Source organism: Diadema antillarum, unplaced genomic scaffold (assembly GCF_040938485.1).
Source record: "Diadema antillarum isolate AM-2024a unplaced genomic scaffold, OU_Dant_1.0 scf00000074, whole genome shotgun sequence".
Classification (NCBI taxonomy): domain Eukaryota; kingdom Metazoa; phylum Echinodermata; class Echinoidea; order Diadematoida; family Diadematidae; genus Diadema; species Diadema antillarum.
Window position 1 is genome coordinate 4,525,742 of NW_027270963.1, and position 25,961 is coordinate 4,551,702.

Below are 25,961 nucleotides of genomic sequence, written 5' to 3' on the forward strand. Positions count from 1 at the left end.
ATACACAGAAATGCTCCGCCGGTTCCTTTGCTCAACGCTCGGGATGCAGTGTGCGTGCTTGTCTTCCACACACACAACACAGTCTACACGTACGACAGATACGCGCCCCATGAATGTTCACTCGGTACTCGCCATTGGAAACACATCGATTGTCCGGTTCCCCAACTGATGAGCAGACAATCGCCGGTTTCTTTTCGTTCCTCCAGTTTCTTCGCATTATGATTATCTGACGACACCTTCACTTCCATTTAATCTCACGTTGTCGTTGATTACATTCGAAATATCGAGGAATTGTTAACTCTGTCCTCGAACTGATTTTTTGAGGATGGGTTCATTGGGCCGTTTGACTACACGGACACTGTTTTCGGCCCAAATACGAGGAACTTTGAAAGAAATCAAGAGCCGTCACAGGATTGCAAGGAGGGCAATTTCTCATCAATCACAAGTTGATGAGGTGAGTGATATTTGTGTCTTACAATCTTTGGCTAGTCATATTATAAATAATAGTCACGATTGTAAGACTCCATTTTAGTCATGCATATAGAACCTATTTGACGTGAGATTATTCAACTTGACATGAGATTGAGAATTTACCATCATCTTATCAGATCGTTGAGATTGACCATAAAGTCCATGTAAACACTGATAAACTTTACCACGTACCGACCGTACTCTGAATAATTTTTTCATCCATAGACGTCTGTACTCTGAGTCTGACTCACTGAGACATTCTACTGCCTGTACAGTACTGGACTCAACATACAATAATGATTCTACCACAAACTAACTGTTTTAATAGAAACTAGTCAAGGCCTACTGTAATGTGGTTAAACGTAGATACCAGTATGCTTGGCGGGTGACCCGCACCTCGTCATAGTTAATGTTTGCGCATATTTGAATCACATTTCGCCACTGAAATTCTTTGAAATCCAAGTTACATACGGGAAAAATGCTGAAAATTCCAATGGAATTACAAGTTCACTGATCGATATCGAAAATTTGCAGCTATCGTCGTCAAACGCGAACGATGCGGAATAGTTGTGCGCCTAGGAAGGGGCCCGCCACTCGTCACCAGCGCTCCCATAGACTAAGCACGTAAAAGACGTGTGCAGGTGACTGCGATGCTCCCGAGTCCCATATACACGTAAAGGATGCGTGCAGGTGACAGTGATGATACTTTATTCCTATTAAAATGTCAGATTTTCGCGAAAAACTGCTCGGTTTTCACCACAATTTGCTTGGTTGTGGTATCCCTGCCAAGTTTCAAGCATACTGAACACAGTACCGGGCATAAATTTTTGTTTAGTGCACTTAAAACAATTTTAAGCGAGGTGACGGTATTCGAGCCCCTGACGAGGTGCGGGCACCTCACTATACTGTACACGTAAAACAAGGAATTTTCGCGTGCACTTTAATTTCGCGAATTTTGCGAGCGCCAAGATTCGCGAAATTAAAATGCACGCGAAAGTTCTTGTTTACACTATATGCATTGAACGCCAGTGGCACTTCGCGAAAATTTCATGCCAAGAAAAAGGCTGTCAGCTCCAATTCGCGAAAATTTCATGCCGCGAATATATCATGTTTTACAGTACATTGTACTACGTAGACGTAGATCTAGGATCATCTACAGAAAAAAATGTACCGGTATTCCATGCGGCATTATCGTGAAATTGTCCGCCACTCCATTCACCACCATTCATTTCGTCATAGCCGGTGACTGCTTTCAACCCCCATAGACTTTGCACATAGTGAAGACGCACATGCAGAACAAGAGGGGACCGGTATCACGATTTGGCCCTCTATGCGCTATGCTCTAACTGTTTAATAGAAGTAAAACAAAAACTGACTTTTAAGGATTGAGAGAATGCAGCATTTTTTGTATTTTTTCATTTTTTTTTTTTACCACTTGCCCAGTCCGGCAAGGTTTCAAATTGTTGCAGAACACTTGTCCGAACATGACTTTCACTTGCCCAAATGTAAAGTCCAAAGATACAAAAAATGATAGACTCTATAGAATTAGAAAATCACATGTAAAGATAAGTCAAGAGCTTGATAAAGCACACGTTGATTCGCACGCTTTAAGTATGTTGGAGTAAACTTGGTTCGATTGAGTGTTAGTGCATGTATTCCATTGGGACTTCTATACCTACCTTTTGAACGGATTTTCCTTTTTTCCTCAAACGTTCACTGATGTGTCCTGCTGATATTGTTGCAGCTACATTCACTCATTCCGCATGTTATGAAGGTAAATTTTTCGTTTATAATCAGACTTTTCTCTGTATTGCTTACAGACTGTATATTTCTTTTATTTTTGAAAAGTATTATATACCTAACTGCTAGAGAAGCTGTGAATGTACTACATATCTATAGACCTTTACCTCGTAACAGTCCATAAATAAAGTTTCAAGATTGGAAAAAAAAGAGTAGTTCATATTTCAGACCAAAATCCGACCACGTGCAATGAGTCTAGATGTAAATGTTGCTTTTCTTTTACATTGTCCAACACTTTTTACACTATACAATTGTATATGTACAAACATTGCATATTGATCATATTACTGGCTATGGTCTTTTGCTGTGGGTACATTTAAGGAAAAAGCAGTAAATATTTGCAAAAAAGAAAAAAGAAAAAAAAAACCAGTACACAGGATCTCATTCAGTAGTTTATCAGAGGGCTGCTCAGCAGACATTACAGCAAAAACAGATCTCTACAAGTCACCATGTAGTGGCGTATACTACGTATAAAATCAAGTACAAATCAAGCTGCAGTCTAATTTGGCACAGGGTCATCTTGTGGCAGGGTTGTAAGATCATCCATATGGCACACTCATAGCACTTTATTAGCAGCAATAGCTATACCTGTATTGTGTCAAATGTCATGCTAGCGTCCAGACAAACGTCTGCTACCTACAATGTACTGTGCACAGTGCAAATCTATAGTTTGAAATATATTTGGAGTGACTTTGTGCAGGTACAAGTTTGTAGGGTTATAAATAATGAAACTGCAGAGACTTGTTTTTTTCCTACCCTCTACTGACATGCAAACTCTCTCTAATGAAAAATAATCAGTCATAATACATGTGCAACATACCATCCATTTTGATAACTGTTATAGAAAGCAGTTATCTTTTCTAATTTCCTCATTTTCTCATTTCCACTGATCCATGTGTTGTTTAAAAATTACCTATTGTACAGTTGTAGGCTCTATGAGGTTTTGAAATGCTTAAGATTGCACTTAATTTGGTCTTTAAGACTTTACACAAAGAAGAAGCTCTCACGAATGCAATAATTTGAATAGTTTGAAGAAGAGCAGTTCGCTATGACAAACTGGCCCATTTGACAATGTTATTACCTCCGCCAAGGGGAGAGGTTATGTTTTCGTTACCGTTGGTTTGTTTGTTAGTCAGATGGTTGGTTGGTTGGTTCGTTCGTTTGTCCGTGTGCAAAATAACTCAAAAAGTACTTAACGGATAGAGATGAAACTTGCAGGAAAAGTTTAGAATGACACAAGTAACAAACGATTAACTTTTGGCAGTGATCCAAGAATTTTGGGGGAATTTATGATATTTTTGATATTTTGGCAGGTAGGGTCAATGAACTTGGGAGTTAAGGCTGCGTGTATTTGAGGTTTGCATGCGCGCACTAAAGTGCGTGCTCTAGTTTCTGCCAGGGCGAGGCGCGCGGTGCAGCTGAGGGTTTATGACATAACAAAGGCTGCTATATTGGGAAATTGGGCGGCTTTCAGCACACAATGCAGTACGTATGGGTGGAAATCAAAGACGCTTGCTACTACAGTTTTGGTGGAAATCACTGATCTCTGTGGAAGAACAAGATCAGTGCGGGTGGAAATGGGCTGCATGCTTGGCGGAGGTCTGCGCTCTCAGAGTGCTTCTCTAGTTTTGCATACATGTATCCAGGACACTTCTAACGTAAGCAGTAATACTCATTAGAAGGTACAGATAAAAACCTCCACTGCCTGTTTACTTACTGTAAATGCATGCAAGCATGGCATTTCAGTGCAGATTGTTGTATTGTTTGTAACTTACAACTACTAAACCTATAGACTGAGAATAGAAAATGTCAGGTGAATTTCACAAGGTTGATGTTGCTTTCAACATGAACATTGAGATTGGGGATTTATATTATTCTAATAGTGTGAACAGCAATGAAGATGGAGCAATCATAGAATTTGTTAGAGAAAGTGACAGGAGCATGAATGACAGTCAGAGGTGCTGCAATTGATGGCCAGCCAAGATCTTACCAGCATGAATCCCAGCCGTGGCTGGTGGAAGCTGGCAACTTTGGCCCAGATTCAAGAGTCGAGCCAGTTATCTAAAAACTTCAAATGAAAAATACTTTGTCTTTTGACAAGAAAAGTTAGCTTGCTTTTCAAACCGTTACAAATCGTCGGGTGCCCGTGCATTGGCCGCTAACACAATACAAATTGTATTGAGTTAGCGGCCAATGCACGGGCACCCGACGAAATGCTCCTAGACACAAGCACAAACTGCCCACTGTAAACTCAGTCTTTAATGTGATGAGTCTGGGTTTATCCTAGCTCTTACTCTTACTGAGCTACAATGTACACTGTTGTATGACTATGTTGACTATACAACTCAGATGATATAATTTCACCTTCATGATGAACTGTGCTGTTTTGAATGATGATATCAGCAGTCAAAGCCGATGTGGAGCTTTTCCAATATCCAGTTTGGCTCAAATGTTCTGAAATGATCTGATACATGTTTGGAAATACTGTACACTAGTACATCCTGAAAGTATGGTGCCATCTAAAGGCTCAGCTCAGCTCAGCTCAGTTCTGCTCAGCTTATACAAGTTTATTATATTTTATAGTCAAGATTTTGAACACTGCACTGCCAATGACGCATTTATAAGTACATATTGTACAACTAAATGCCCTCTATCTACTAGTACTTGACGTGATTAGTCCTATTATCCAATGCTGACAACGATCAAAAAGAATTTAGAAATGATCACTTTTGCCAACAAAAAAAAAACAAGCAAAACATCAAATTGATTGATAAAAAATGATTCTCAAGATAATATGCACTCCTTGAAAAATTATGCAAAAGTTTCTGGAATTTAAGGATGTGCATAAGATGAGAGATTTTGTAGATCATGAAGAGACAGCATCACAGCGAAACAGCATGGTTTCCAATGTTTGCAATATGGTGCATCCAGTTTATGATGGGATCATGTAACTACAAGATATATGTAACATTCGTCCAGTTTCATTAATCCTTGGCTAATTCTTCTCCTAGGTACAGGTACTTTTAATAAATGTGTACATATGATAATTCAGGATCTCATTCTGGTAATCTCTTGAAAGTGGCAAGACAAGTTGTGTACTTGTATTACTGGTATTCATTTATGCTAATATTTGTAGATGTTATGAATGGTATGTTGGTTCTGTGTATTCTTTGATTTTGAACAATAGCATGAATCTTTCAGACACATGTCTGACTTGCTGCTATTCTAATCTTTCCCTGTTAAAAGCGTGTGTTATTTTATTTTATTTTATTTTTTGGTGACAATTTGTATTCATTTTTTACATTATATTTATTCCTTTTGTCAGCAACCCTTGCCAAACTTTGGCCTCCTGTTTGACATCGACGGAGTCCTGGTGAGGGGCAAGAATGTTCTCCCAGAGGCCCTTGAGGCTTTCCAGCTCCTCTGCGATAGCAAAGGAGCGGTCAGAGTGCCAACGGTCTTCGTCACCAATGCTGGGAACTCGTTGCGGGAGCAGAAAGCGAAGCAGTTGACGGACATACTCAATGTGAAGGTAGGTATTGACTGTAGGGAGCATACATGTACTAAACATTCCATTGCCCAAGAGGTCAGTATAATGTAGTAAGTTTGTATCAAAGTAACCCAAACATACTGTAAAAGTGGATATTTTCGCGCGACTAACTTCACGGTTGGCCTTGTCAGAAGACTTTCGCGTGTTTTTAATTCTGCGGAATCAAGACATTAAGTACTGGAACATGTGGCATGCAAAAATATTCGCGTGCTTTTATTTTCGCGCTTGCTTCTCGTTGCTCAAAATGCGCGAAAATTTCAACACCGCGAAAATTTCCACTTTTACAGTATTGCCCTCAATGAGGTTATGCCAGATATGGAATTTGTAGGCAAAGTAACGTATTTAAGTATTGGGGGGGGGGGGGGGTATACGTGTGAATATCTAGCAGTATTAAATCAAAGTGTGCACCATCTTGTGAGTGTGTGTGTGTGTATAGTTCGTTATGCGAAATTATAGAAATCAAAAAAAGATTATTGAAAAAAAAAATTTGTGTGATATCAAAACTCAAATTTGATTAACAATTTCAGCTGATGAAAAATATCTTCTATGATATCTTGTACACTCCTTTGTAAGAAACTGCTACACAAAAGTTAGTTTGTGTAGCAGTGGTATAAAAATGCATAGCTCATTGCGATGCGATACCAGGAAAATTATTCCCTGGGTCTTATCAAATTTTTTGGCTACAGATGGAATTAAGTGGTTTTGATGGTACAGCTATTTGTAAAAAAAAAAAAAAAAAAAAAAATATCAGTACATATGGTACATGCATTTTTTTCGTGAACAGTCTTTCAATATGCATTGTACAATTGTACATATACAAAATATACTGTGCAGGTGATGGTCAAATTTAGATTGCATTGGAATATGTAAATTTGTAACCAATATTCACGCGACATGTGCATTCATGTAGTTTATATGATGCAAATACAAGTGCCACAAGCAGTTGACATGCTAGACCACAAGTAGTAACAGTATGTTTGGAATGATAACAGTTAACACTAATGACAAACTGTGGCCTACTGCTGGTACATTGTGTCAGTGTGACCACTTCACATCAACTTCCCAAGGCACACAATTGGGATATTGCCATCAGTACTATAGATATCTGATGTGCGAACAGCGCTTCACCCTCGCGTATCAGGACAACTCCCCCTTCCCCCATATATACACGTAGGATAAGAGATGTTTTCCTGATTTTTACTTTGAGGCTAAGTGTATTAATGCCTCTGCGATATTTTCATGTGATGTCAAATTTGCGATTCCCGAAATTCACAAAAATTGAACCATCGGGAAAACTAGAAAAGCACGTAGAGAGCTCAGATCTCTGCCAAGCAGCTCATTTCCACCCATACATGTCCAGTTTCCCAAAGCCTGTTGATACATCATCAGCTTGTAGCTGAGCGGCACCTCTCCCGAATAGATCACATACTTTAGTGTGCGTATGCACGTTTATACAGTGTACTTCAAATATGCACTTCAGTGTACATTGTACGTATACTTCATATACGCGCAGCTTGAACTCCCAAGTTCATTGACCCTGTCTGCAAACAAGAACAAAATCCAAATCCTCCAAAAATCCGTAAAAATTCTCGGCTGTTCTTTGTGTCATTATCAAATTTATTTTCTTGTAAGTTTCATTCAATTGTGTCACAACTTTTTGAGTTGTATTTTGCATGTCCCAGACAAGCAAATAAACCAATGCTGATCGATGAAATCATAACTTCCTGTCCTTGGCGGAGGTAATAACAGTTTTTGCAGTATATAGACAGACAGACAGATAGAGTGACAGACAAGAGAGAATATGGAGCAGTATGGATACAATGTGTGAGGTCACTGTAACCCGCATGTCCTCATCTGTAGGAAGGCAGACACTGAACGTCTACACGGAATCTCTACCCCCCCCCCCCATCATACTGTGCATGTGGGCAGACATGTGCCTGCTGCCATGTGAGTCAAATGACAGGCAGCGGGGTGTTAGAGTTAACAGGGGGGAGGGGGTTGGGGGATGGGAGGTGGGGAATGACAAATGCCCCATTTATTGTTTCCTTTCATATTCTGTATGGTTTTTGAAGAAAAGATGCGGGCCAGTTCACAGCTGTTGTGGCTTCCAGTCTATAGCAAAGCATTTACACCCCGTAGAGCTATTAAAATTGTTCTCAGGTTTATCAATAGATATGATTTTCCCAGTTTTAAGGTACATGTAGGGCCTACATAGAAAGCACAGGGATTTTTCTTTTCTTTCCATTTTCATATCTCAATACCCATGAATGTCAAATTCATCACTTTTGAAATATTGCTCGCTTGAAGCAGAATTGTAATGGCCGAGTAATTCCTGTGATATTTCTTTTTTTTTATATTCACCATATGAAGTGATTAGGCATAATATATGATTTACATACGGCACTATTTGTACCGATGTAGTCTGCCTATAAAAATGATGACGAATATGAGAGAGGAAGATGCAGTTCGGGAAATTCTGTGAAGGAGAGGTTGATTTTAGAGCTCCAGGATACATTTTTGATAAACAAGCTTTCATATGATATTGGATTCCAAAGCACTGATAATGCATTTATGTACTGTATACCACAGTCCACAAACAACAATGTTCTTTCATGAGCGAGAAGGAGAGAGAGAGAATATTCTTTTATGAGAGAGAAAGAGAAGAATTTCATATTGTGCGAGTTGTCTTACCCTCACATATGATTGTTCACCTCAAGAGATCAAGTCAGCTTCGAGTGTCAATGTTGACAAAAATTGCTCTTAAAGGGATTATATAGTTTTGGTTGAGACCTAATTTCAGGTTTCTAACATTTGTTGGTGAGATAATGAGAAACCTCTTATGAAATATGAAAGAGCGTGTAATTCTATGAGGAATTTAACATTTATTTGATGAAAAATGATTTTGAAATGGCTGAGATATCCAAGAAAGAGCAGTTCTCGTAAAGTGTGGGACCCACACTTTATTACGATCGCTTTGTTTTACTTTGTTTTTGGATATTTCAGTCATTCCAAACCCGATTTCCATCAAATAAACTTTGAATTCCTCTTAAAATGGTATGCTCTGTACTATATCATAAGTAATTTCTTGGTATCTCACAAAAAGTTAAAAGTCCAATTCTCATCTCCACCAATACTGTACCATCCCTTTAAGGCAACGCTGCACACTAGTCCGACGGTCCAGGACCAGTAAAAATCACTGTGGGACCAGTAACTTTTTCAGCAATAGACCAGTAAAAAATAATTGATAAAAAAAAAAAAATGGGTACTAGTAGCTACTGATCTGACAGACAGGTCGGACTGGTAGAAAAAATGGGTTAGTGTGCAACCGTGGCTCAGATACAAACATACCCCATGCAATTAACAAAACCATACATGTACTGTGTACACCAATTATTTTGCAAGGTTTTTTTTTTTTGCAAAATTTGTGGATGGCAAGAATCTGTTCTATTTGTTAATTTGAAAAGACACAAAAATATTAACTCTGATTCCAACATGAATGTGACGTGCACAAACACATTTTTCTGTTCAGTAACTGTACTCCACAATCGTGAATTTAACCACTAGCAAAATTGTAGGGGAGTCCTGATTCACAGAAAATTAGACTCGCCATATATATTGCGTAGTGGTACCAGTGATGGAATGATGTAAGACATTGTACATGCATTATAGAAATACATTTTTTTCCCTTTTTTTTGTGGGTTACATAGCATTATTGAAGTTCTTTCATTGTAATTTGCAAGTCAAAAGTTTGTGGTATATGATAGATATTTTGTACACGACTGTACATACCAACTCTCATGCTCTTGTCAAAATTTCAGCAAACCGATGTTACAGTCACGGATCTTTGTCTTTTCTGATGAGAGAGAAACCATTGTAACATGTCCCCGGATTGCTAACATTGTCTGTGATTTATTTTCACTTTAACCATTTCTTTCACAACCTGTGTCAAACAGCGTTTGATTGTCAGATCGGGGGGGGGGGGGGGGGGGGGGATGATGTTTTCATAGACAAACTGTGCCTTTTTCACAAACAGTAAGAATTATTGTAGGATATACTGTATGTTGTCATAACCAAGCTCCTTCACACGTAAACTTTGTGCTTTCCCAAGGAATTATAAAGTGGTTGCCTACAGTATGTGATTAGGGTGTCTATAGTGTGTTTAGTTTTACCAGATGTACATGTTGTACATACAATTTTGTAGCAAAAGAAAATATGTACACTGTAGATTGTATCAAATTTTAGAATACTAAATGATGATTGTGTGGGTGATGTATGATGTTTATAAATTCATATGTGTGACAGTGTATGTACAAACGTATGTGTGTGCCTCTGTACAGAGGTACAATTGTACCTCCCTGTCTTGTCCTTGTGAACTCCCCTAATTAAAAGGCCATTTCAAAGAATTTACACACATCAGTGGATGTCCTCAGTTGCTATAAAAAGTTCTGTGGGCCAGCAAGACTGGAGTCCGCTGGGTGTTCACAATATGAGGCATGATTGAATTGAGTATGTGTTCAGTGTGTGAGGTGAGCAGTTTTGTGTTACTTGTCTGTCTGGTTTAATTGAGTCTGCTACAAAGATGAGGGGGAATCAACTTCTGTATATTCCCTTGTCTGAAATGGAGGAGGTGGGGGGAGGGCAGGGCCTGAAAGATCTCTCTCTGGTAGGGCTTATGAATGGTACACCTGTGCAGTACAATATTATACATATTCAGTTTTATTGGGCATCTTACTGAAGAAGTAGCCCTGTTAGTGTTACCTTGTAGTAGTGTTACCCTAGATAGTTATGGTTTGCTGAAAAAAGTACACAATGTGTACACATCAACATTGACAATATTGATCCTCAATGCTGTATGGATTGTAAATGTGAAAACTTCCAGTGTTGCTCGTCAAGTGGTACTGTATGACCTGACGTTAATGACATCCTTCAAATGTTGAGCATATGATGTTAAATGCCACTATACTACAAATATGATCCTTCTCGAGTTGTACTCGTATGAGCGAACTGAGGGCATATCCACAGATGTTTTGTGATAATAAGCCAAAATCTGGCAATTGTGTATACATGGAAGTGACTCCACTGATTGCTTTTGTATTGAAACATTATACCTCTTGGATCTGCAGTACATGCAAATGTGTATGAAAACACAATCACAAGAGAAATGTTATTGTGTAGTCTTGTATCAATATATGGAAAGCTGATTTGTCTATGAATTGATTTTTTTTTTTGTCCCCGCCGAACGAGTTCGAGCAGGGGACTATGAAACGGGCTCCGTACGTGTGTGTGTCCGTGTGTCCGTCCGTCCGTCTGTCCGTCCGTCCGTGTGTCCGTGTGTGCGTCCGTGTGTGATCAAAATCTTCAATTTGCTACTTCTCTGTCATTTATGAGCCAATTTTGATTCTGTTTGCTTTATATGATAGCACTACATGGGAGCTTTGAAACTTCTACACAGAATTTCAGTCGTGACCTTTGACCTTGACCTTTGACCTATATTGTACATTTTGCTACAAAATGCTACTCCTTCGCCATTTCTAACCCGATTTCGATTCCGTTTGCTTTATATGATGGCAGGCCTCGAAATAGGATTTTGGAGGGGCACGGCCATTTAGAAAAGGGCACTTTTTCCAAGAGGCCAGGGCACTTAAGTCAGTCAGAGGGGCACCAAGGCCACTTTGGAAAAGGCATGTTTGGTGTTTATGAAAAATGAAAGAAGAAAAACAAACCGAGAAAAACAAACAAACACACACACACACACACAAAGTGCAAAACACAACAAAAACCTCTTCCCTACAGCTGTAACACATTCCCGATCTCCGCGTTTCTATCAGTGAAACAACATTTTTTTAAACAGGAATAAAACAACAGTAGGTATTGATTGAAACTCAACACCCTTTCAGGCCAGCCAGGCTGCCATGAAACTTCAAAGCACATTCCGACAGCTGGCTGGCAAAACCACAAGGCAAAGGAATTTGCGTGCGCGTGTAGATTGCTATGATTAGTCTGTGACAGACAGTTCATGACCTCCAAGAATGCGCCAGTACGCGCGGTTTCTTCTGTTGATTGGTCTCTCTCTCTCTCCACCCCTCCCCATTCCCCAGTCTGGCACACCTTGGCATCGTGGGATTTTTCTTTTTTTCTTGGTGAACTTGGAGTTCACTCTTCACTACTCTATCTGAATATGCGCTGCCTAGCTAGTACATAATCGCGGCCGCTGCGCTGCGGAGGCAGTCGGGATGGTAAAAGCCGGTCGGGCGTACATGTAGGTACACGTCGTCTCGTATCTCGGAAAGATACTTTGAGTTTGAATCAGATATATCGGGACGCAAGTGAACTGAAGGTATGATATTTGAGATCAGGAAAGTTGTTCAAGCTTATTAAAGAGACTTTGAGAAAGGGCATATCATACGTCATAAATAATAACTTTCATTCTAAAAGGGCACCACGGCCCCAAGAAAAAGGGCACATTTTTTTTTGGCCGTAACTTTGATAAAAAAACAAAAGGCATTGCGGCCAACGAGAGGGGCACCGACGGCCATGGCCGTCGGTGGCCGTCGGTTAATTCGAGGCCTGTGATGGCACTAGGTGAGGGCTTCAAAACTTCTACACAGAATTTTGACCTTTGACTTCTTTGACCGTTGACCTTGATTTTTGACCTATATTGTACATTTTGCTACAAAATGCTACTCCTTCGCCATTTCTAACCCGATTTCGATTCCGTTTGCTTTATGTGATGGCACTAGATGAGGGCTTCAAAACTTCTACACAGAATTTTGACCTTTGCCTTCTTTGACCTTTGACCTTGATTTTTGACCTATATTGTACATTTTGCTACAAAATGCTACTCCTTCGCCATTTCTAACCCGATTTCGATTCCGTTTGCTTTATGTGATGGCACTAGGTGAGGGCTTCAAAACTTCTACACAGAATTTTGACCTTTGCCTTCTTTGACCTTTGACCTTGATTTTTGACCTATATTGTACATTTTGCTACAAAATGCTACTCCTTCGCCATTTCTAACCCGATTTCGATTCCGTTTGCTTTATGTGATGGCACTAGGTGAGGGCTTCAAAACTTCTACTCAGAATTTTGACCTTTGCCTTCTTTGACCTTTGACCTTGATTTTTGACCTGTATTGTACATTGGCTACAAAATGCTACTCCTTCGCCATTTCTAACCCGATTTCGATTCCGTTTGCTTTATGTGATGGCACTAGGTGAGGGCTTCAAAACTTTACACAGAATTTTGACCTTTGCCTTCTTTGACCTTTGACCTTGATTTTTGACCTGTATTGTACATTGGCTATAAAATGCTACTCCTTCGCCATTTCTAACCCGATTTCGATTCCGTTTGCTTTATGTGATGGCACTAGGTGAGGGCTTCAAAACTTTTACACAGAATTATGACCTTTGACTTCTTTGACCTTTGACCTTGATTTTTTACCTATATTGCACATTTTGCTACAAAATGCTACTTCCGGCGGGGACATATATTACGCACCGCGTAATTTCTACTTTTCCTTGTTAATGATATCGACAACCTGATAATGTATTGTAATATCATTGCTATAGGTTTAACACTGTAATTCTGTGTGCTCATGTTACAATTTATTAATTAGACATGTAACATTCCTTCACACAAAATCATTTGATGTACGTATAGATGGCCCTTACACAGAGTACAGCATACAACTGTAACACTTTGTGTATTTGAAAAAAAAAAATTGTCTGTTAGCATACTCAAGGAACCCTTTCAAGTGTCTGAGGAAAATGTATGTAAATACGCTGTAACTCTGTCCATATTACGATGTATGCCTCCCGTAAACATCAATATTTTTGCATTATTCATTTTTTCACGCTGAGCTGCTGAAAAACATTCGTGGGTTCTTGAATTTACTATGCACAATTGTCAACCCATTAAAAATGTGCAGAGAAAATTGTGAAGATATTATTGCAGGTTTTAGGATTTGTGCAATTGTAGCCAGAAGAAGTGCGAAATATGCAAAGATTACCGGCAATGCACTGCAAAAATGTGTGCATTTGCAGTATCAGACTGTGAATTCACTACCATGTTGTCATTCCCCACTCCCTAAGATCTAAACTGTGATGTTGATCTCGTCACTTGAGACAAAATTGCCTATATCGTAAGTTGACCAGTTATAACCATTGATGACATCATATCTGTTGACCGCTTGCTCTCTTATCTTCCTTTCACTTTCAGATTGTGCCAGACCAGGTGGTGATGTCACACAGTCCCCTGAGAATTTTACCGCAGTTCCACGAGAAGCACGTTTTGGTTTCTGGCCAGGGACCTGTGGTGGAAATCGCAAACATGTATCCTTGCTGTTTCCTGTCACTTTGAAACATTCTTGTGATATTAGAGTGAAATGGCAAATCTGTGCAATATTATGCAATCCGTGCATGCTCTGTTATGCACTGTATGTGATTATAAAGCGACAACTATACGAGTGCTACTGTGTTTCAATGAGGCCACACACTGAGGTAAAATAGAAGTGCATGAGGGACAATTTAGTATTCCGAGTTCTATAGTTCAGTACTTGTACTGGTGCAGAAATAGAACAGCAAAATGCAGCAAATATTTGATAGACCCCTTGATCTACTAGATGCATTTACCGTAGGTGTAGGCCATACTAGATCTTCTACTGATTTCATTTAGATCTAAGATGCAAAAGCTTCTTCCTGTTGATAAAACCATACAACTTTGTTCTCTCTGTAATTGATAGCATTAAAGAAGTTTTCTTGCTGATTCCCAAACAATAGCAATTATAAACAAATGACTCATGTACTATTTATTAACAGGGGATTCCCTCATGCCAAAATCAACAGTAAAGGGCACAACCATGCCCTATGCCGAAATTTTCACACGATCATGTGATGTAGCCTAACCAATCACAAGCAGTGCATGTACTTTACCTGTATAACGCTTTTACAATTAAACATGAATGCAAGGAGACCTTGCGCATTCATCATTGATGCAACGTATGAAACATACAAGCTTGTACAGTGTAAAATATGGACGTCTTTTCAGGTGTGTGTGATATGATTTCAAGAAAATGAATCAATCTCAAAGCATAAGCTTTCAATCTTGCATAATTAATGACACATACACTATAACAGCTACTCATTAAAGGCATATGCCGAAGCACTTTCATAATTATGATTCTCACCTTCAGAATTACATTTGGAGATGCTGACACATTATAGACATTTTCATGGGTGTGCAACACAGGATGTGGTGGTTATATGTGATGGCCATGTCACTTGACTCTCATGTATCAAAAAATCATTACTGAACTGTCATGACTCTACAGCGTCACTGTCAGCTGGGCTCTCCCACAATGCAACACCAAACTTCAGACTTCCTGTCTGAACAAAGCAGCAGACAGGCAAATACATACATGTAGCTTTATTACCCAAATCCAAAGTGCCAGAATGACGAGAACATGGTTGAAGGCCATGTCATGTAGAAAGGCTGCAAACTGATCCACGTTGTCAGGACTGATGTTTGAAAAGGTCAAGAGTTTTGCATCTTGTGGCTAGCAGGACCCCATGAGAGTTTTATTATTTTCATTTTTTTTTTTTTTTAAGTGGTGGACCTTATGCATATTTCCTCATTCTATACATTTTGTTGATTAGGAACTAGAATACAGTCAGCTAGTACATCTGTCTGTAAATGATGCAGTTGGAAAATGTATTGGCTACATTTTGTAGAAATCATTGATTGTTAGAATGTGGATACATCACAAACGTATGAAATTTATGCAAATCTGCCAGCACTTTGACTGCGAAGTGGGTAGTTTTGGTGGTATTACATGTACATAGCAAACATTGTGATGGTGTCACTTGGCAAGACCAAGCAAATGGCTCCATTAGATAAATGGGATTAGTGTAATTTTATAACAAAGTCATAAGATTCAAGCAAACTCATTAGAAAAGATGGCGCACTGTTTACTTGGAAAATTTTTTCTTTGTATTGCCGCTAATTGTTTTTAGTACATGTTATTGGAGAATGAAATCATTTAATATGCAAGCTCTGGTGAACACTCAGTGTTCCAGTGCACAAGAGGTGCTGTTGTGGTGCTATTATTATTAAATTATTATTATTAGATTATTGAGGTGTGTATGTGTGTGTGTGTGTATTTGTTTGAACGGCCATGGCCTTTAAGTTTTTACAGTACAAGTGTATGATGTATTGTGTACTTCATTTGTGCAACATTCAATTTGAATGACCTCTTCTACTACAATCTGTGATTCAAACAAAACAAAGACTAGATTAGAAAGTGAAATAAGAATATGAACATTAAGGATGGAAAGTATTCACCCCCTTTTTTTCCATACTCCCAATGGATACCCTGACATAAAAAAAGCAAATACAATGGTTCTGTTTATACATGTAGTATGTCAACCATTACCAGTTCTGTCAAATGCTTTGTGAGATGTTTCAGTTGGAAGCAGTGTTGTTACACTGTCATTAAAAATCAAACAGTATGCTCAATTGTAATCATAGCTTTTGTTAAATCCATGTATCATCATCGCTGGATAAAAAAGACTCACATTTTGAGATGCCCCAATAGTAAGACAATATGAAGAGAAAATAGAAAGTACAAGAACAATGTTTCTTCAAATTCTACTTTGCCCCAATCCAATTTAAAGAAAAATTCATTCCAGGGTATAGATTCAAGGAATGCGGAAATATTAGTAGAAGGCATCAGTGCATTTTAGGGAAAAATCAAACAGCATGTTCAATTACATTGAACATTCATGAAGTTTTTGTTAAATCCATGTAGCGTCATCACTTGATAAAAAGACTGACATTTTGAGATGCCCCAAAGACAATATGAAGAGAATATAGAAAGTACAAGAACAATGTTTCTTCAAATCCTGCTTTGTCCCAATTCCATTTTTAAAAAGAAAAATTAATTTCATATAGATTCAATGAATGCCGAAATATTAGTAGAAGGCATTAGTGCATTTTAGGGAAAAAATCAAACAGCACGTTCAATTGTATTGAAAGTTCCTGAAGTCTTTGTTAAATCCATTTGTCATCACTCCTGGACAAAAAGACTTTGAGATTTTGAGATGCCCTAGTAGTAGGACAAAAAGAGAATGTAGAGAGAATATTCCATTTTTTCGGGCATAATGAAAGAGCAGTGCATTGACTTATCTCCTTCAGAATTCTAGAGAAATGATATTTTCCCTTAAACTATAATCATTATTTTTACCAGTGAGTGAGTAGAGGATATTGGTACTTTTCTCAAGGAATGGCATGTTGTAGAATTCTTTGAAAACGTGTTCCTACAACATTTTGCTTCTGACATCACACCTCTTTTCTCATGAACATCAGTTTCTGACTAAAGGTTAAAGTTGCTTTTTTCCTTGCCATAATAACCCACCCTGTCAAATCCTTGGGGTTGGGGAATTAGGTGAGGGGGGGGGGGGGAGGGGATCTACAAAGAACAAAAAAGTAGGTAGAGAAAGAAGGAGAGAATGATAAGAAAGATTTTATTTCTTTATTGTAAGTTGTGCTGGTGCCCTCATTGATTCAGGGGCACAGGATATCACCTGTTATAACTGACATGCCTTGCTGGCGCAGCCCCTCACATATAATCCCCACTTTTGCAGTCTGGCTGGCCAATCAAAGGTTGTCATTAAAGGCATAATTTGTCACTTCTACTTCACTTGGCTTAATCGGGGAGTTCATGTCATATATGCTGTTTATATAGAGAAAGAGAAACAAATGCTGCCAATTATATAAGAAATACATGTATATAAGCAGTAATTATGACAATATTGTAATGACATCATTTGTGTAGCGATATCAAAAACTCTTGCCAAGAACTTTTTTTTTTTTTTTTGGGGGGGGGGGGGGGGGGGAGAACTGTGTGCTTAAGTAATAATGAGGGTTACTGTCTCAGAAACCACTCATGAAATTTGCCAATGATGCCATAATTGCCACATCTATATCATTAACATGTAAAATGCTGCATACGTACGTGGCATAAATCGTATATATGTACATTATGTGTGATGCTGAATTTATTTTCATGAATTTTGCAAGTCAATTGATGTTTGTAAAATTAACAACTTTGCAAAAGTAGTGCCTCCAGTAACACAAACACACTGGATGTTGGCTCTAGGGTGGGAAATCCCAAGATCTTCCTCTGAAAGGGGGTGATAACTATTTCTCATTCCTTCACTATGGTTGGTTCGTGGTTGCAAAATCTGTCTTACAAGTCCAAGTTTGCAAAGTATATATGTCATGATGCAATGACCCCAGGATTGTGCTCCCAGCTGAACATTCAACTTCAATTCTCTTAGTAGGTTGAGGCAGCTATGTCACAGACCATGTACAATTTACCTGTGTCAGTTCATGATACTCAACAAGCTCATGATTTGCTCTTGTTCAAGACTTCTCTTATTGTTTTCCCTGCAAAATTTCTATGAAGAATAGAGAAAACAAATGGGCAAAAATGACAAAAATCAGGGCTAGCTAGTGAAAGATATGATGTTGCCCTTGTTAAGTTTTCATGGGTTTCTCTTCATGTGTGTGATCCTTCCTCCTAAAATTGTGAGGCACTAAAATGCAATATGTCTTCCCTCCACCTCTAGCCTTCCCTGGCAATTTCTTTTCCCATTTTTCTTCTGACGTGATGTTATCATGCTGCTGTGTAACAAGAGAATGCACCCATCTATGAATATTGATATATGATGAAACTACACAAAGTGCATGCGGAATATTGGCCATTTGGGTCTGCTTCCTTAACCTAAGGGATTTCCCCCACCCCATTAACAGGCTTGGCTTTACAAAGGTGACAACAATAGAGGAGGTGCGGGACCTTTACCCCCACCTTGACTGCGTCAGCCACAAGCGCAGGAGACCATCATCTAGTGTAAGTTGCCTCCTCAGTTATGTAAATTTGTAAAATGTTTCCTCCTTCCTTCTTCCCCTCCTCTTCCTCCTCCTCCTCCTCCTACTTGTTCTTCCTCTTCTCCTTTCCCTGTGTCTTCGTAATCTTCTTGAATATCTTTTTCTCCTCCATGGTATTAAACTTTCTAACACAAGAAATGGATTTCGTCGAGGTGTGTTCTTTCCAAGTGGTAGATCACACCTATGGTTGTTATTGACTATCATCTAAAAGTGTCTTCTCATGTATTAAATATCAGATAATGTACATAGTACATGTACGTATATAAGAGCCATTGTGCAGGCAGTTGACTTGAATAAGCGAGTTCGTAATTAGCTCATGTGCACATAGGTACAAATGACAGTCTTTCTTTTTTCTCAGTTGGTTAGGCACTTTACTCACTTTCAAAGCGACAGTGTGCATTTATAAGCTTGCTTGACGTGCAATATAAGAATTTATGGGCTTTGAGTTCAGTCAAAGAATTAACTTGCGCAGAGCAGGTGACAAGATTGGTCTGCCAGTTAACATGTGGGGAAGCATATAATTCATTGTTTTGCATTGAATGTATAAATAAACTTTTTGTACTGATATATTGTCAAATACCAACTGTTGGATGGATCGTCTGGCAAGTATGATTTATAAGGATTATATATACAATCATTATACCACAGATACTTATAGAAGTGAAGTTACAATCCACATGGCAGTTGGTACAAATTGACCTATTTCTGCTCATACACATGTATGCAAAGCAGAATTACAAACTGGCCTATACCCTATCCATTTTCAGTAGTGCTAATTACTGTTTCCTTTCACCAGTGTTATAAATTGTTGACACTTTTACCAACCCTTCCAGCTGTCGGCAGAGAAGCTGCTACCACGGATCGAGGCAGTGGTGCTGTTTGGCGAGCCAGTCAGGTGGGAGACCAACCTGCAGCTCATTCTGGACGTCCTGATGACCGATGGTCAGCTGGAGAAAAAGCCTATGGCCGTACCTCGCCCCCACATTCCAATCCTCGGCTGTAACATGGACCTGCTTTGGATGGCTGAGGCTCACTTGCCAAGGTTACGACCTCTTCCTTGTTTTGTACATTTGATTTTTCACTCATTTACATATTCATGCAGTATCATTTCCAAAATGATGGCAGTTGTGCCCATTGGAATGCTACAGAGATACCAGTTAACATTGCAGTGTATGGACAACTTGGAATAGCCAGGTTGACCATTGAATCATGACTCTGCAACACATACATATGACTAGTACATCTTTGATAGCCTTATGTTTGCTTATTTGTCTGTTTCTTCCTGTACTAAATTCCAGGTATTTAAGCATTGAATCAATGGGTGGAGGCGGGAATCCAGCCTTTTGACAGCACCAATAGAATACATCTAAATTGTTTTGTTAAATAGAACCATAGATTCTAAAGAGATAGGAAGAGACAGTGGTCAGTCAACCATGCCGTTTCTGTCATGGCAGAGCAGACACACCCTATTATGACAAAGGAGTCCCAACAGTATTTAATCTTTTTTGTTTGCTATCCTGCCGACAAATGGATTCCATGAAGCTGGTAGCATTGTAACCATCCTATCAAATATGTCAAAATTGGAGATGTTTTTTATATGCAGCTAGTGTAAATATTGTCGGTGTCAAGAACATTTCACCCATGTCGGACACGCCTCAATGAAAGCATATACATTTCAAGTTTGGTGGGAGATGTTTGTCTATTTAAGTATTTTTCATTTATTTGATAGTTGTTAGTGTATGCTCTGTATATGCATGCATTTATGAATGCATTTCGTATGCATGAATGCATGCATATTTATTTTAAGTATATATCTATTTATACATTTGTTCCTTTACTTATTCATTTATCGAAATGCAGAAGATATTGTGGAGCTTAAAATACGGCTATTAAAGGACCAGTCAGTTTAGCATTGATGTACACACAACTGTACTTCTGCTCTTTTTTATATATATTCCCTCTACAAGTACCACCTTGTTGCTTCTGTCAATTTCATGTGATATACACTTGTCGAGGGGGGGGGGGGGACAACGGGTTAATGCACTGTGCTCCTTGTAATTGCGTTTATCCTGATTCTTCACTCTTTGTATGAATTTCTACTATTGCATAGCTTCCGCACAGGATTTTTTCCTTTCTTTTTTTTAAAGTCATCTTCAGTTAATAGTCAGCAAGCAGCCAAAGATATGTGTTTTATTTTGTTTCTGTCCTTTTTTGTTGGAATGCTGTAAATGGGAAATATTTTAGCAATTTTGAGCCTATGCTTGGTTTTTTTTTTTTTTTTTTTTTTGAGACCATCAGGTATACATGCAAAAGTATTCTCAACCCTGAAATCAATGATAAGTTCATTGAAATTGCTGCAGTGTGAAAAATAAACTTTTTCACATTTACAGCCCATGCCTGGGTTAAATTTTGTCAGTGTTTTTCTTTTTTTAGTCATGGAATGAGTAGTGAAGGACATTGAGGTTCATTATGCAACCATGAACAAATATTGATGACTGTCTCAATCTCTGCTTTCAGGTTGGGCCATGGATCCTTCTTGTTGTGTCTGGAAGCACTTTACAAGGTATGTGCACATCTACACTTGTAAATGTTATTCTGTATTATTCTGTATCTGCAAGTTGTCCATTAACCCACTGAGGACAAGCTGATTTTGCTACAACACGAATATCCCATAGACAACCTGCCCAAGTATACTTGGGACTAGGCTTCAACGGGTTAATGACCTGTCATAGCCTACCTTCAACAGTACCAACTAGGCACATCATACCCTGTACATTGTAGGTCACGCCTACTCCAGACAAGAACAATGTACGACATTATTGCCCGGGGCCACTAAAAATTGATGTCGGGCCACCAAATTTTCAAAACTGTTATCTTTTGGTGGCCCGTTCAGGCAGATGCAATTCAAAGTTCATTTTTGTATTTCCAATTAATTGGGCCACTGAAATTTCAAATTCAAAGATTTCAGTGGCCCAAGTGGGCCATCATAGACAAAAATTTAGTGTTGAACTGTGTACATAATATTGGCATGTGTGTGTGTGTGTTTGTTTGTGTGTGTGTGTGTGTGTGTGTGTGTGTGTGTGTGTGTGTTTGTTTGTTCTTTGAAGGTACTGTTGATACATCAGTGTAGCCCTGTAGACTTTGCTCCTAAGTAAACATGTGAGGTTGCCTCCCCTGTAACACCCCCTCTTTTTAAACAAGACGATTGACCTCCTTTATGCAGTAAAGGTCATTTGATGTGACTTTGAGTGTGATATAAGATCCGTAATGTCAGTGTAGTAGCTATGTCCTATTCACCTCTACCCCAATGTGCAGCTGTCAGAGGAGTTTAGGTCCCCACTGGATTATACATTAACGATTATGCTATCCCCATTCATTACCTATGCCAAGGAAGGAGGTTATGTTTTCATCGGCGTTGGTTTGTCTGTGTGCTGAATAACTCAAAAAGTTGTGAATGGATTTTAATGAAACTAACAGGAAAAAATTGATAATGACACAAGCAACAGATGATTAAATTTTGGTAGTGATCCGGGAATTTTTATAAATTGTTGAAGAACTTTTGATCTTTTTATAGATTAGGGTCAATGAACTTGGGAGTTCAAGCTGCGTGTATTTGAGGTTTGCATGCGCGCTGTGGCAAAGCGCCGCATAGCAGGAAGCTGATTACGTAGACAAAAGGCTTCTGTATCAGGATATTAGCCAATTTCCAGCATATGTGTATGGTTGAAATGAACTTCTTGGTGGAGGTCTGCGCTCTCCGAGTGCTTCTCTAGTTCACCATGATATCTTTGTCGCAGAAGTAGATTGTGTGTGTGTGTTTGTGTTTTTATATGTATGTGTGATCTTTTTGTTTCTTTGTTTATATTTATTGATAGCTCTTGTTTGGTGGTAAAGTGACCAGAGGATGTAAGTGATTAAAATTACCATATCAAGGATGAGAAATTGGTTACCTCATCTTTCAACTTTTCCAACATACCATAATTTCTATGTGTATAGGGCAGGCACTCCAACTCTTGTGCTTTCAGTGGGAGATCACCTGTGGGAAGATCTCGTGCAGGAAGATGATCCTTAACTTACCATAGCTTCTTACCATCTGCCTTTCCCACAAATGCAGAAAATCACAGGCCAGGACCTGCGCTACACAGTACTAACAGGCAAGCCGAGTCAGATCACCTACCACTACGCCGAGCACGTCCTCAAGCAGCAGGCCCGGACCATGGGTATCCAGCGGCCGGTTAGGACGCTCTACGCCATCGGGTGAGGGCAGCAGTACAGCAGTCATGAAATCATGGTTGTTTGACCCCGAGTGTGTGTTGTTTGCCACTTGACTCATACTAGAGTGCTTTCTCCACCAAATTGGAAAAAATTAGCCAGTTAGACTAAGTGCTTGGACATGTAAAGGCTTAAAGAAATGAATGAGTGACCATTCAATTTCCTCCTCATAGCACTGGTCCCTAAGATTGAAGAGCGAGTGCTCAGGAATATTTAATGGCAAACTCTTATGTTCAAATTGATATGATAAGAAGAGTGAAGTCAAGCTAGTAGAACAGGAAGAACTCTCGGTTGAATTAGACTAAAAAAGAGAAATATTCAAGCAGTGCAATAAGTTGCAATCACATATTTGCCAAATTAGAAGAGGCAATGGAGAGGCAATTGCCTTGCAACAGTCCTGTCATGTTATATGAGAAAATTTAATGAAAGAACGCTTTTGTCAATGATACCTGGAAGTGTCCTACCCACACTATTCAAACTGACCTTGTTTTCCAGATAGGTACTTGGCAAATGTGCAAGAATAATATTTGTTGGGCCTTGAGGAACAGCTGTGGTGGTGCATTATTGTCTCGTCTGCAGGGGAATTGATAGGATCAATCTGCAACGTACCTGGATGAATTTTGAACGGCTTTCAGGGATGTTCTGACTGCTTTATGGAGTTGCCAAATGAAAGGGACACTCCTCTCCAGTTTCAAAATTGACTTTGAAAAAAAAAAAGAAAAAATGGAGAAATTTAATTAAAACCAGAGCAGTAAAAAAAAATGTTACTGTGAAAATTTGATTAATATCAGACAAGTTGTGAAATTTTAAAAGTTTCACAACATGTCACAAAACAGTGAGCTTGGGCACAGTCATACATATGCGACTAAGGTGAGCTTAGTGTGGTATGTCATTGCCTCATGACTCTTCCAATGTTGTGTACACGAAAACGTTGGTCAGTTCATGAATAAGAAAATGTTATTCCCTTTGTAAAAAAAAAAAAGAAAAAAAAGTATTACTTCCAAATCATTATGACTTTAAGATGATTTACTTCAGACGATATAGTTTCTTTTTTTTTTTTCTGGAATTTATTTCAGAAGGACAGATATGAAGTGAAGAGTTGTATGCAAGCTAGTGGGAGACTTCTTAGGGCATGACATCCTCATCTCAACAGATTTACTTATGTATTTGTCACCAATTATTCCTGACATGGCGAAAATAACTTACACATTCTATGTATTAATTTCTGTCCAGTTTTATTGAACATGTTGCTGTTCGGTTTGTGTGAGTCAATTCCATTAAATATGGAGTGGAGTTTTAGTCATGCAGAAATGTTTGATGTTTTTTTAAATGAATAAAACACAAAGCAAACAAACAAACAGACACACACCTGTAGTGACGTGGCGTTTTACCATAATCTGGACTACCTTCTGTGTTTTTCCTTGCAGGGATAACCCCATGACGGACATCTACGGTGCTAACCTGTACAACCACTACCTCACCTACATGAATATGAGCAGGGTCAAGAAGAGTGTAAGCCTGGGCAGCTCCACCACGGACCCCGGAGACAAGTACCGGCCGTCCCTCTGCGGCACCGTCCAGCACCAGGGTGACGAGGAGGCGGCTGCGGTGGACCTCAACTCGGACTGGAACGACATCATTGCTGAAGAGGGGGCCGAGAGCATCGAGTCGGTGCTGGTCTGCACCGGCGTCCACTCCAAGGCTGTGAACGTGGAGCAGATCGAGCGGGAGTCGGAGGTGGCGCTCGATCACGGTCACAGGGACTTTAAGTTCAACGAGGACTTGTGCCGCCCCACCATCGAGGTCAACGACGTCCTCGAGGCGATCAAGCGCATCTTTGAGCTCGAGAAATTCTCGTGACACCACCCCTTCTTAGTTTCCGTAATTTATTTTCCTTATTTTTTCTCTCTTATCTTTTTGGAGGGGAGGGGTTGGGGTTGGGGATGGTCCCTATAGATGTCTTGTACACCAATGCTTGTCCAAATTTATGGATTTTGCTTAAGCACTTGTGGGCTTTCAATTGTGGTGTGTTTTTGAGATTGGAGCGCTGTAAATGGCAGATTGTTTTTTTTCCATTTTCATTCTTTTATTACTTTTTGTTGTTTTTCTTTTACTACTTAGTTGCTCATTTCTGACACCCCTTCTCGTGTGTGTGCCTCTTTCTGTATATATTTACTCTCAATGCCTTTTTGTTTCACTCTTTCTCCTACCTCCCTCTCTCTCTCTCTCTCTTGCCACTCAATTGGGTTTTTGTTTGTGTGTTTGTTTGTTTGTGTGTCTACAGATGTTAATCATCTTGTACAGTCACATCTTCTTTTCTTTTCAGTCTATTTTCTCCTTTATGCCTAAGTAGAGATCTTATTGTGCTCGTTCGTGCAATTGTCCAAACACACAATGTAGAGTACACTGCCTGCTGGCCACACGTTTATGTAAGTTGCTAAAGGACGGTAGATGTTCATGAATTATTCATGATTCTTCTCCCTGTGCAATGCCTTGCAGTGTGTGATGACCGGGGTGGGGGCGCACACTTGCCAATTGTTCAGCCTCGCATCCATAGCTTGTAACAACAGTCACTGATGACGGTGACGTTAATTCCATGGGTGCTCCTCGTATCCCCATGTAGCGAATAGAGTGTGCATGAAGCATGTGGAGAGCATGTTACTCTTTTTTGGAAAAATAAAAAACAACAACCAAACAAAATGTGAATGCAAGAAAATATGGACTTGCAATGTATTGCAGATAAGCCTTTCCAGATATCATTACCATAACTGGACTTACCAGGGTGTCTGCATTACCCATCCTCTTCAGCATAACATGCATATTTCATGTTGTTGATTGTCCAGACAAGTATTCAAGTCTGAAAGTAAATTTAGACAGGTTGGATATTATTTGATGTGAGTATAAGTTTTTGATGTCTGTTGAT

The 25,961-nt window shown here is 39.2% G+C and overlaps 1 protein-coding gene across 1 annotated transcript; it reads left to right on the forward strand.

Annotated features, from left to right (window-relative positions):
* Window positions 1–149: 149 nt before the first annotated feature.
* LOC139717302 (haloacid dehalogenase-like hydrolase domain-containing 5) lies at window positions 150–24,898 on the forward strand. The gene is made up of 8 exons (XM_071628793.1): window positions 150–454; window positions 5,597–5,803; window positions 14,039–14,151; window positions 18,632–18,728; window positions 19,600–19,808; window positions 21,284–21,329; window positions 22,881–23,023; window positions 24,466–24,898. The coding sequence occupies exons 1-8, from the start codon at window positions 326–328 to the stop codon at window positions 24,896–24,898; spliced, it is 1,377 nt and encodes a 458-aa protein (XP_071484894.1). The 5' UTR covers window positions 150–325.
* The last annotated feature ends 1,063 nt before the right edge of the window (window positions 24,899–25,961 follow it).